General features: G+C 37.5%; 1 protein-coding gene across 1 annotated transcript in view; it reads right to left on the reverse strand.

Moving 5' to 3' along the window:
- The window catches only part of LOC124254061 (von Willebrand factor A domain-containing protein 3B-like), a 53,077-nt gene that overhangs the window by 36,195 nt on the left and 4,411 nt on the right, over positions 1-12,471 (reverse strand). The window contains exons 2-4 of the mRNA XM_046687913.1: positions 10,643-10,797; positions 4,747-4,885; positions 635-865 (exon numbers count right to left, since the gene is read on the reverse strand). Coding sequence (XP_046543869.1) covers positions 635-865; positions 4,747-4,885; positions 10,643-10,797 — 525 coding nt within the window. The remainder of the gene's footprint in view (positions 1-634; positions 866-4,746; positions 4,886-10,642; positions 10,798-12,471) is intronic.

Below are 12,471 nucleotides of genomic sequence, written 5' to 3' on the forward strand. Positions count from 1 at the left end.
GATCTAACCCACTCAGCCAACAAGGCTTCCACAAAAAGTCTGAGAGCTGGTTGTCTAGATCATGTACTTTGTGTACCCTCTGATGTGGACTAATGGAAAATAGAGGCATGGCATCAGTACTTCCTGCAGGTAACATGTGGGTCAAATGCCCACATGCTGTTCAGAGACGCATTATATTCCACATGTTACCACCTAAGAAACTATAAGGTGAACAGAAACTCTTCAGATTTCCTCAAAGGTGAGAAGCATTATCAGCGTGTTTCAGTGTGTAAATAACCAACTATCATGCTATGACAACTCAAAATAATCACTTATTTAAAAAAAACCATTTACGCTGACAATTGCTCACACAAGAAAGAAGTAAAGATGTCCTGTTTGCAAAAGCACAGAGGTTCAGGAAGGGAGACGCTATTAGCATCTCAACTGGTTATGTATAGTTGACACTGTAGAGGACTTCTGTTAAAAATATACATCTAATTAGGTTTAAACAGTCAGTCTGGTACTGACATTAGAGGTTGAGTTTTCATTAGAATTATGTCAGATGTATTTGAAGAGATACCAGCACTTGATCTTGCACTGACATGATAAAAGTATACTATGTTGATAAAAACATTCAGCAAAATACTTGCTTTACCTGATCTGGTCTGCCATCTGTCAGCAGATACATTGCCTGTGTATCCAGATCATTCATGGCATGGGTGATGGCTGCATAGGTATTAGTGGAGCCCCAGCAACTGAGACCCTGCACCCAGGCCCAGGCACTTTGTAAGCTACGCTCATTTACTTCCACCAGACGGTCTCGCCAACATAAGCATTTGCTGTTGAAGCTCACCAGATTCAATTTCTTTTTGTGCCTCAGTTGCTCCTAAAAAAGATTTCATAAGAATATTTTATACACTTAAAATGCTTTGAATTTGTTTTCAAATTTGACTTAACAAGTTAAACATCACCATGTTTGGCCCCCCTCTGACATGCCAGCTCCAAACTTTTGTATCAATCAGTTACCATCTACTTGGATACTTCATAGCAATCTTAGAGTCTTGAAAGTCATCATATGTAGTTAAAACCTGGCTTGCTATCAAATTTGATGCATCTTTGCAATCTGAATTCGGTTCAAATTATCCAAAATTTGAGACACTGCTTCTAAATCAGTGTCTAGTCTAAATCTCTCTCAGATATTGGCTGGACAGAGTATTGACTTCAGGGACTAGTTACTGAACTTGACATGATTGTTTATGCAACAAATTGAATTTTAGTCTGTCAGTATTTGTTGACAGCAACCAAGGTGTTACATTCTTCCATATTCTGACTCAATTGTCACATTGGTAATACTTCAGCAACATCGTGACACAAACAATGAAACTATTGTTTGATATTTCCTTCAAATACACCACTTCCATTACAACATAACCAGAATACACCAGGTTAATTTATTATGGTTGGATCTGGCATTTATAAATCCAAGATAGCTGACAGTCGAAGAGTAAATGAAGAATAATCAGATAAAGTAAAGAAGCAAATAACCTGAAAGCTGTGACATTGAGCTTATATGCGATATAATGGACTGTTCATAATTTTGGCTGGGGGGGGGGGCTGTTTTACTCATTTTTTTCTGGGGAGGTAGTGGGGTCATCAATTTTGTTCACATGAACTGGGTGGGTAGGGGTGTCCACAAATTTGTACGTAATTATAAAGATATATAAAAAATATACTAAAAACTTATGGGAGAAGGGGGTAATTGATTTTGTATGTGACATGCAGGTGGGGGGGTCACTTTACCGAATTGTATTTAATTTTAAGGGGGTCATTCACATTGTACATTAGTCCCTAACTAATATGCTGTCATACCCAGTTGCTGTGACCCCACTTCAAATTTGTATGATGTCACTTCTGATTATCAAGACATCTCTTTGAGAATACACAAGCAAGCCACTGAGCTGACACCTATGCCTGAGCCGACATCTACACCGGAGTAAGATCTTCTTAAAGTTTGAGAATGGCCCTGAGAGCATAATGCATAAAAATATCTTGGTCTAGCTTCATCTCTAAAAGTGGCATATATAACCCATGAAGCTGACCGCCTCCCTGTTGTAGTGGTTAGAGCGTCCGCCCGGAGAGCGGAAGGTCCCCGACCGCTTCAATACCAAAAGACGTTAAAATATGGTACTTGTTGGTCCCTGCCTGGCGCTTGGCATTAATGGGTACAACAAGGACTGGTTGGTTCGGAGTCAGTATAATGTGTCTGAGTGGGGTATTCATGCGTCACTGCGGCATGGTATCTCAGTGGGCTAGCACTATAAAACCAGCTTAAGTCTGGGCTAGTACAAGCAGCCGCACATACACATACACACGCATGCACGTTGTCATATGAGCGAAATATTCTCAAGCACGACGTTAAACCCAATTTCACCTCACCTCACCTAAACGTAGGCATAACTGCAACATGTACTTTAGTTCCTATGCTCTGCAATATTCGATATTGGGACAAATATTACAGTTTTATATGAACAGGTTAATGAACACCAAGCGATTAACTTAACCTTATAAGTAAAGCTGACCATATTAATGAAAATGATTTATATAGTTTATGAAATGTATATGCACACATATATTAAAGGAATTGTTTGGGATTTTTTTCCTTTCATTTTATTGGCAAAATAGTGATGTATAATGATTGACCAGGTGCGCGTTTGTCACAAACCTTCTACGATTCACTATCGTTCTTTTGGATAATGTAATCAATTCATATTTGATTAAAACATATTGTGATGACAGGATATATACTGTAACTATATTTCTACAAAAACTGTAAAAAAATGAATAAACAATGTCATGTCTTAATTTGGACAAACCTTACACTATTATCCTGACAGTTCCATACAAAAGAGCTATCTTTTTGCATCTTTGTTTGTATACTTAAGAAGAAATAGCCACATAATCATAAACAAAGAAAAGTCTTATCCTAAATAATATATTCAGGTGTTGTGAAATATTCTTTTTCATTTATGTCACATTAAGATGTCAAACAGGTGCACAAGTTGTACCATTAAGATTCACAGTCAACCCGTTTAATTGTTTATCTATTCAGGACATTATTTCAATGGTACAATCAGTCATTTTATTTTCTGTCGAAAAAGGGTTAAATTCTGACATAGACACGAGAACTGTTATACAATTGATATAAATGAGGTACAATATATACTAATCAACATACCAATGTCATCTTTTCTCGACGTCGCAAAATACATAAAACAGCTTTAACATCAACTAATATGGTGTTTTTTTTTAGTAATTTCCTTACATTTGAAGAAATGACTAGTACTCTGTTAATAATGGTGCAACACTAGTCAAAATACATCTACTCAAACAGGAGAATATGAGAATCTAAGAACTAATTTACATATTGTATAGAGCCATCAAAATCACTATTACATATTTTCTCATGTAATGAGACATCATCATTTCTTATAAGTTGTGACACTACCAAAACGTATACGGTTACAGTGGGTATTTTTGTATTGGAATTGTTTGGTTCACCATGAACCAAACGTCATGAATGAAAATACAGTGTCCTTATCCACAGCAAATTCTCTCCCAGTGATCTGAGTTACAATGATCTAGTGTTAAGCATAGCGGAGTTATGCCCCCTTACCTTTATGTGTGCATGGCCTGTCTGTCGTCCATGTTTGAGTAGGTGTGTTTATTATGATACATTTGATTGGTCAATATCTAAATGATGTAACATTGGTTTTTATTGGCAAATGCCACTTACCAACAATGCTATCAACATACTGGCATCCCAAGTAAACTTTTCATTGTCAGTGTTTATGAAGAAATTCCAGGATACCTTCAGTAAACAAGACGTGTTATTGCAACTCTGAATGCTCCTGATAGCACTATTTCCAATAGGGGTGTTTATTAGAGAGGGGGCTCTAAATATGTCAAATACAGTGTATGTCTTTAAAAACGTAGTTTTCGTGTGTGCCAATGTGACACCAATGTGAAACACCTGAAATAAACATAGAGGATCAGTTCAAAATGCACATAGGTCATAATATCCCAGAACACTTCATACACAATCATAAAATATCTGATTGTTACAAACACACATGGAAAATGATTCTTTGTACAGTATGTGATATGTGGGGTACTGTTCCTTTGTGAGGATATTGATTGATACATTCCTCAAACAAGGTCACTGACATTATTCATAAACATTTGTTGGTAGTAATTTATTGTAAAAAAAATATTTGCATCTGGCTTCCATTTAGTTGCTGTAGCAAGGAAACCAGAGGTCGCAGGTTGACAGATCATATTGTTCCATACAAAAAGGAACAATTACATGTATTGTTAGTAATTGTTAGTAAACTTACCTCTGGATTATGGTAGCCTTATTCCAGTGGATTCACAGAATACATACAGAAAATCAAAAGAAATTTTAACACTAAGTCATAGCTATTCCATCAACAACCAATCTTCTTCCGACATTTCCTGACGCATTTCCTGACAGCATTGACTGACATCTTAAAGGGTTAGTGTAATGCTATGCTATATCACCATTCAACCCTACTGCAGCTGATCTGCCCAGAAATCATGCCATGCGGTAAGTCACAGTGTACCTCTTCAGGATAGGTAAGTGTTTATATTTTGCTTTCATAAATTAAAATACCTCACTGTGACACAATCATCATGTTTATAATTTCAATTCATGTTACACTGAATCATTTCTTTCTGTCCTTCACCCACCTTCATCAACATGAACAGCTTCTCCTGCACAAAATGTATGCTATTCTGCATGGATGCTGAGCAGTCCAACAGAATATAGATGTTATCCTCCAGAACAGTTCCAAACAGCTCCCTGCTCCCTTGCTTCAGCCAGTCAATTCTAAAAAAATAGCAAAGTAGAAGTAATATTTGAAAATTTTAACTATATTAATAATACTTATCTCAACTAACATTAAGCACTTTCTCCAGTTTTCAAGATCCTGCAATGGAATGACCTGAAACAAATTTTTCAGACTCTTGTAACACCTTGTCCGGATACACCCCAGCTCCATCTAAGGTTATAGGCAGTCACTGTAGGCTCATGCAATGGCTGGTTGACCACATGATTCCCAACTGACATTATCAAGAAGCCATAACCAACCCAGAAATCTGCATGGTGGGGTTAGTACAGAGGGAATCCATCATGTGACAGGGTAAGAATTATAAATAGACAATTCATAGTTCAAATTTTCAATTTTTATACTTATCCTTTCTTATCCCGTGGTGGGATTTTGGGCCACAGATTACCCTGGTCTGTAGGATGAGAACCACCATGATATGGACAGTTCAAAACTAGGCTGGCTTTGATTGCTGAAATTAACTTTAGATCAGGGTCTCAAATAGTGATGGGTTGCTTAAAAAACAACCTCAGTAATAATTAACAAAAACTCTCTGGTTGTGAACGATCATGAGTGTGTCCACCATTGCCATTGATGCAGGCTTAACAATGATGATGCATAGATGACACTAAGCGATTGAAGAAAACTTGGGGAATGTTGATCCATGTCTGAACAAATGCTTGTCACAATTTAGCAAGCGTCAATGGCTGATTCTGGGCTTGACGTAAATCTCCCTCCATTTCATCCCAAGCCTGCAGGTCCGGAGAAACAGCTGGCCAAGGGAATCCCGGAATGTTCTGCTGTCTCAGGAAATCTGTCATGTGGACAGACGTCTCTGTCCTTGAATAAATGGCCACATATGGCTTCCCTTTAACGCAGACCTGTCAGATTGCCATTGACAATGACAAGATGTGTCTGACAATCATATGTGTTGCCTCCCAATACCATAACGCTTCCGCCACCAAACTGTTGACTTTGAACAAAGCATGCGTCAGCAAACCATTCACCTTGCCTTCGGTACACCCTTGCCCTACCATCGGAGCTGTCCAGATTAAATGTCGACTCGTCAGTGAACAAAACACCATCCCAATCTTGTCTCCTGTACCATAGATGCTGTCTGCACCAGACAAGACGATGGTTGTGTAAAGTCCTGGTACTGATTGGCTGTAAGCCAGGAATGGTGAGAGCAATCAAACTGGCAGTTGATTCCTTAGATGGTTCAGCTGAATGTGGTTGTCTTGCTGATGTGACATCTCACATGGATGGCCGGTCCATGGTAAATCTGTTATGTTCCCATTATGTTGAGAAGGTCTCCATACAGATGAGATTGTGTTTCGATGGAAACCAAAATGTCTGGCCACTTCATTTGGGCCCATGCCAGTCTCCTGCATACCCACGGCAAGGAGACACTGATTTTCTGTAACCCGTGGCATGATGTACTTGCAGTATAGGTTGAAATTAACATGTTTTCCACAACATTCAAAGGGTTGAGAATAAACAACCATTCTTAATGTTCAATATCAGGTTGTGAACTTCAGGTGTCAAAAAGCATGCAAAAAGCGAGTAAGTTCATTCTGCACAAAGTGCATGTGCCACACATGATAAGAGACATCAAATTTCATGGAAAGTGCTTTGCTTCATGTTTATTTAGGGTTATTCATATTCACATTATTCGTAGAAAGAAGACGCTGAGGACAAACATGAAATATGTGTTTTGAAAAATATCTTTTCCTTCGCAAACCCATATCCCAAAGCTCTTCTTCAACAGCGAGATGATGTATATTCCAAGTTATTTCTATGAATGGCCTAGTCTGTTTAAACTTAAACGTCTATTTTCAATAAAGAAAACGAATGATACTATATCACTGTAAAATGTTGAGCCATTCCGTATGGAATTATGAGAGACATTTGTGCCACAATATACAGAGTATAATATATGAATATTAAAAATGCAATAATAAGGGTACAAGTTACATTAAGAAGATATATACAAATTTGCAGTACGCTTTTTAAGAATATTAAGGCAGGTTTTGACAGATAAAAACGATACACCTGGACAAGCTAGAAGAAAACTAACTTTTTAAACATACCCAGATTTTTAAAAAAACATCTAAAAGACTTGTACATTTAGATAAAAGTTGCAATCGCTCATCAGCATACAAAGGACAATGCAATAAAACATGACACTCATCTTCAATAAAATCTTTACAGTTTCGATTCTAAGCGGTGCTACTGCACATCTAAACAAATCTAGTGCTTTTCTCATGGAGAGAGACATTACAATTAACATAAAAATCACTGCAAAAATCCAAATTTAAAGTACAGTACGTGTGTAACTTATTACCTCCCTTACCAGTTAAACTACCAACTTGTAAAAGGTGCTGTTTCCATTTATATACGAAATCACTAAAAACAACCTCTGTAACTTTTGAAACTACAAAAGGAATATTGATACACAATGTTGGTATTGTTATGTCAACACCCAACGACAAATTATTAATCATAACAATTAGATGCACTAAGGTAATGCCGCGATAAGACACTGGGTCTCTCGGTTTGTCAGGTACAGACTTAGGTGTAGGGCCCTGGGCCCAGTTGGAGGGTACATGACCAGTCTCATAACATGTAGAAAACAGTTTATGAAGATAATCTATACAGATGTCATTTGTTAAAACATCAACTGGAATATTATCGGTGATTTCCCTCTCTTAGCTTGACTTAGTGTTATCAGTAAATAGTCAAAATTCTTAAGTCCTAAGACCTAAGCGATGAAATGAGACTCAACAGTAAAGTTTTAAGCTACAAACATTAACTTCACACATTCACTAATATCCTAACAGGGAATGTGTGTAATGGAACACCATGAAAATCAGTAATTTCATGAAATCCCTTGAAATTTTAGGGAATACATGAAATCCCTGGGGGTCACAGTGATTTCACGAAATCACTGAATCTTTCAGGGATTACGTGAAATCCCTGGTTTCACACATTCCCTGTAACATATACAGTATTGACATGCTCTTCAAGGTTGAGCTGTGAGTCCAAGATGCATGCAGTTGATGTTGGAGGGACCACACAGTTGTTGATCTGAAACTGGGGGACTGGATGTGTGTAGCTGATATATTTAGGACATATTATCAGAAGTTTGCTTCTATCCTCATTCAATTTGAGATAATGAGTCATCATCCATCTTTTGCTGTGATTTACAGTCCTGAACCACGTGGATAGCGGTATCGATATACTTGTGCATCATCTGCACATAAATGGAATCCAAGATTGTAAGATGTCAACAAGTGGGGAGATGTACAGAGTAAAAAGAACTGGACTGAGCACAGATTCTGGCGGTATACGGAACAAGAGTTGTTTAGTTGATATGTTTCCATCGGAGTGATGTGCAGGATGGGAGGTTCACACACATTAGCTTATGCCAGGTGTGCTTTTTTGATGGACTGTTGATTGCTACCATAGCTTTCTCTGTCATAACATTTCATTTGGGCAGAGACCATATACAGACTAATGATCTCTGATTTGGGGCAGTAAAAGTTTAACACAGAGTCTGTTTGCTGTTTAATAATAATAACAATGGACATTTGTAATGAAAGGTGCTACAAAAAACTGAGAGGATATATACAAAATGTTCATGGTGGGTTTAGAAGGGTCAGTAATCATTCCTGGTGAAAAGATGAGTTTTTAAGCGGGATTTGAATGCTGTCAGCGAATCTGAAAGTTAAATGTTGACAGGTGGAGAATTCAAGAGACTCAAGCTCCACACATGAATAATCGCTTACCAAATGAAGCTAAGTGTATCTTGGGGACTCTTAACAAGAGCTGGTTCTGGAATTGAAGAGTTCTTGTTGGAGAGTATTCTGTGATGAGATCAGTGAGATAAGCTGATGCAAGATTGTGTGAACACTTGTAGAGACAGGGGACATTAGAGTCAATTAATGATGCAATAGGAAGTCACTGCTGAGATTTGAGAACAGGAGTTACCATATATGACCGTCTATAAGACGACCCCATGGATAAGACGACCCCCAAACTTGACCCTTAAAATCAGTGTCAAAATGGTATGTTTCGTGCATAAGTCGATCCCCCGCGATGGGGTCCTAATCGCGGCAAACACAGACCACAGACAACTGGCAGTTACCAATAATTATAACTTTGGTCCACATTATTCAAAGAATTCACAGTCATATATATTGTGTCTACTCACGGATCGAAACGAAGTGTAGTTGACAGAAAATGCATAATATATTTTGCTTCTCTAAATAACATATTTATTGTAGCAACAAACTGGCTTGCTTATTTTACCCCATTCAACAATCACAAACTGATTACTGCCTCGTTTTCCATTGACTGCTAGTTTACAGTAACATCGGTAAAAATGTGTGAATTTAAATGGCCTCCGTATTTTACCCCATTCCATGTGAGTACAACTTCTGCTTACCACGTTCATGAGGGTCCGTATAACCTTAGTGTTGATTATATGTTTGGGTTAAATAATAGTATTCTGTATTATATTTTACTGATGACTGCGTCAGAATTTGTCCCGTTATATTATTGTGCATGTTTGAACTTGTTCACCGGGAAACGTGTGCACAGCTGATTCCTATTTTCGGCTCAGATACACACGGTAATCTTAATCCCTGCAAATAATACAATGCCCAGCAAAAACAACTTATAACTTAAAAGGTAGATAATCTTGTCTAGTGATGTTTAATTGCAAATTTGACGTCTCTACTGACAAAGTCGTCTTCTGTTGTTCGTTCACGCGAAGTGATACGATGTTGTTTTCTTACCCCTGGAAAAAAGTTTGACGAAAGCGTAACCCATGGATAAGACGACCCCCTTCTACAGACTGCTTTTTTTGGTCCTCAAAATTCGGCTTATAGACAGGTCATATACGGTATGTGATCTGACTTGGTAAGAAACAATGCGAACAGCTGGAGCTGAGCTTTGTTGATACCTGCAAGCAGTCAATCGCAGCAATCTTACTGCAGGTGAGACAAGTCACCTTTCTGTAGAATTTTCTTTCATTTGTTTCCAATCATGTACAGAGCCAGGAGTTTTAGAGTCAGTCAACTTACGCTTCTATGGAGAGACCTGAATCAATCCTGATGCCTAGGTCTTTCACAAGTATAGAAAACTTGAGCAGAGCAAATATTGATCTTTCTATCTATGATCATTTTCAAGGACAGCCTTGCTAGAGCGTTTTCTACCACCAACACTGCCTGACTTCTATCAATCAAATATGATAGAACTATGATAATGCAGGACCTCAGATTCCAGCCTGTTGTTCCTGCGTGTGAAGCAGCTTCGCGTGGTCCACTATGTCAAATGCAGCACTCAAATCCAAGAGCACCAAACTTTGTGAGTAAAAATAACTTGTGCCTTTAAGTAAAGTTGTTTTTAACAATATTTGGTGCACATGACACTGAGAACTCTGCTAAAGACCATTTTTAGAAAATAATGCAAATATATTGAATTATCGTAATATTTGTGTCCAACTTCATGGCAGTATGTTGAAAAGTAAGACAGACAGAAAACTGGAGATACTCAGCATCCCCTTACTTGCTTTCAGTTAGTAACAATATGTGTCTAGCAAATCATCCTAAAATATGTTTGCTGAAGCTGCACACATCTGCTGGAGTGAATGTTCATCATACCAGCATCTGGCCAAATAGGTATGATTCTCACTCTCTTATTATGTATGCCATTATATTTAGAACACAAACTTTTCAAACTAAATTTTATCTTACCTCTGTTGGATCTTTTGTAGTTCCACCTCCATTCTTTGTTCATAATGTCTGTGAACATCTGGTGTCACTTGTACATGCACAACCTGTCCATCACGCCACCGCACAATGGGGAATTGGTCACAATACCGGGCATTCACCAGCTTTGTCCGGAATACCTTAAAATAAATTTGTACGGAAAGTTGAAGCAAATAATCATCACATGATAATACAATGATAAAACTAGTGCTGCAGAAATCTCAAGATGTATTACCCAAATCAATGTCAGTTGTATCAGAGAATCAAGAGTAAACGTCCACTGTGAAGAAAAAGTCATTCTTATTTTGTTCATTTAGAAAAGTTTGCTTTCCATAGTCTATGGCAAGATTGAGGCAAGAAATCCACCAAAATTTATCATTGTAAATAATTCTAAGAATACTAACTCTATTGCCATATATATATTCTATTTTGGCTGCACTCACACTATAACCAAACATTCAGATCTTCAACAGACCTCCTATTCACAGTCAGTTTATCATAACTAGTTTTCCTCTCAGTTTGCGTCCTTGAAAAAAACTATTAAAACCTCACTTCTTTCCAACATACATCAACAAGAGACAGGTGATTAGGGAGGTGAGAGGGAGCACTACTGATGGGATAGAGGTGGTATTCTTAGAATTGTAACCAATGATAACTACTGATTGATTATTCTTATGAATACTCTACTTCTCTTACATCACTGCTAGAATAGGTTGGAGGAAAGGCAGGTTCTGCCTGTAGTACACCCCTAAATAGTTCACAGCAATCTTCATATCCTATCTTTCAGAATGCATCATATTCTTTTGATGAGATGACTTAGACCATTTACCTCTTGAAATTCATCCAGTAGAATAATCATTCAGTATGCAGTGATAAATCTACAAATTCAACTGCCTGAGTCCCGGGACTCACTGAGCTGAATAACTATGAGTCCCTCAGAACTTTTATGAGTCCCTAACAAAACTTAATGCCACCAATATTATTCAAACTGGTTTATTGTTACTATAGGTTGCACAGGTGAGTCTGACCGGTCTGGGATATTTCACAGAACAGAGCTGGTAGTACCTAAATCGTAACAAATGGAGACTCTTCCATTTTAACTTGTAGTTCATACCCTATCACATCAAACACAGATGTTAACAGATCACTGGCAGTGGTTGGAGAATCATAGTTGATTTTACCTTCCTTGAGAATTTCAATGTCTTTTCATATTTTTATAAAAAGTCAACAAAACGTTTAATCTTAGTCAGTGGGATGATTTCACAAGCTAACCAAAGAACAGATTTCATCAAGGCGACAGCTGCTTTGTCTTGTTTTTCATACATACGTGCAGTTGCAACCTGGAAATCATCACAAAGTTTTGGAGCCTGAACGGACAGTTTATTATCATTATGATGAGATGTCTGGTCAAAGTTATATTTTAAAAATTTCTGCATTTAGCATCTTGTGTCATACCATTTTCAGTACATAGTTATTAAATAGTACAAAATATTAAATCACCTTCCCTGTTATAAGTCAGCCATAACCGATGAGTATCAGGCCAACCTGACTGAAATGTCCTAACTTTGTGTTTTCTGACAGTATCTATCTGGGCGGCATGTCAACTGCTATATTATAAAAATAACAGCAGGGCTCTACATGACCTTTGACAAGCAAATGTTTTCTTTTACTAGAAAAATAAAAAAGTTACTAGCCAGACCAATGTAATTTCACTGTAATATTTTGTGAATGAAGTTCTACAATTCCAACCAAAGTTACGTTTTATTTCTTCACTCTGTTCAGTGATTCAAAAACAAATTACATCAAAAGAAATA

This window comes from Haliotis rubra, unplaced genomic scaffold (assembly GCF_003918875.1).
Source record: "Haliotis rubra isolate DU_JTF1 unplaced genomic scaffold, ASM391887v1 Scf561, whole genome shotgun sequence".
Lineage (NCBI taxonomy): Eukaryota > Metazoa > Mollusca > Gastropoda > Lepetellida > Haliotidae > Haliotis > Haliotis rubra.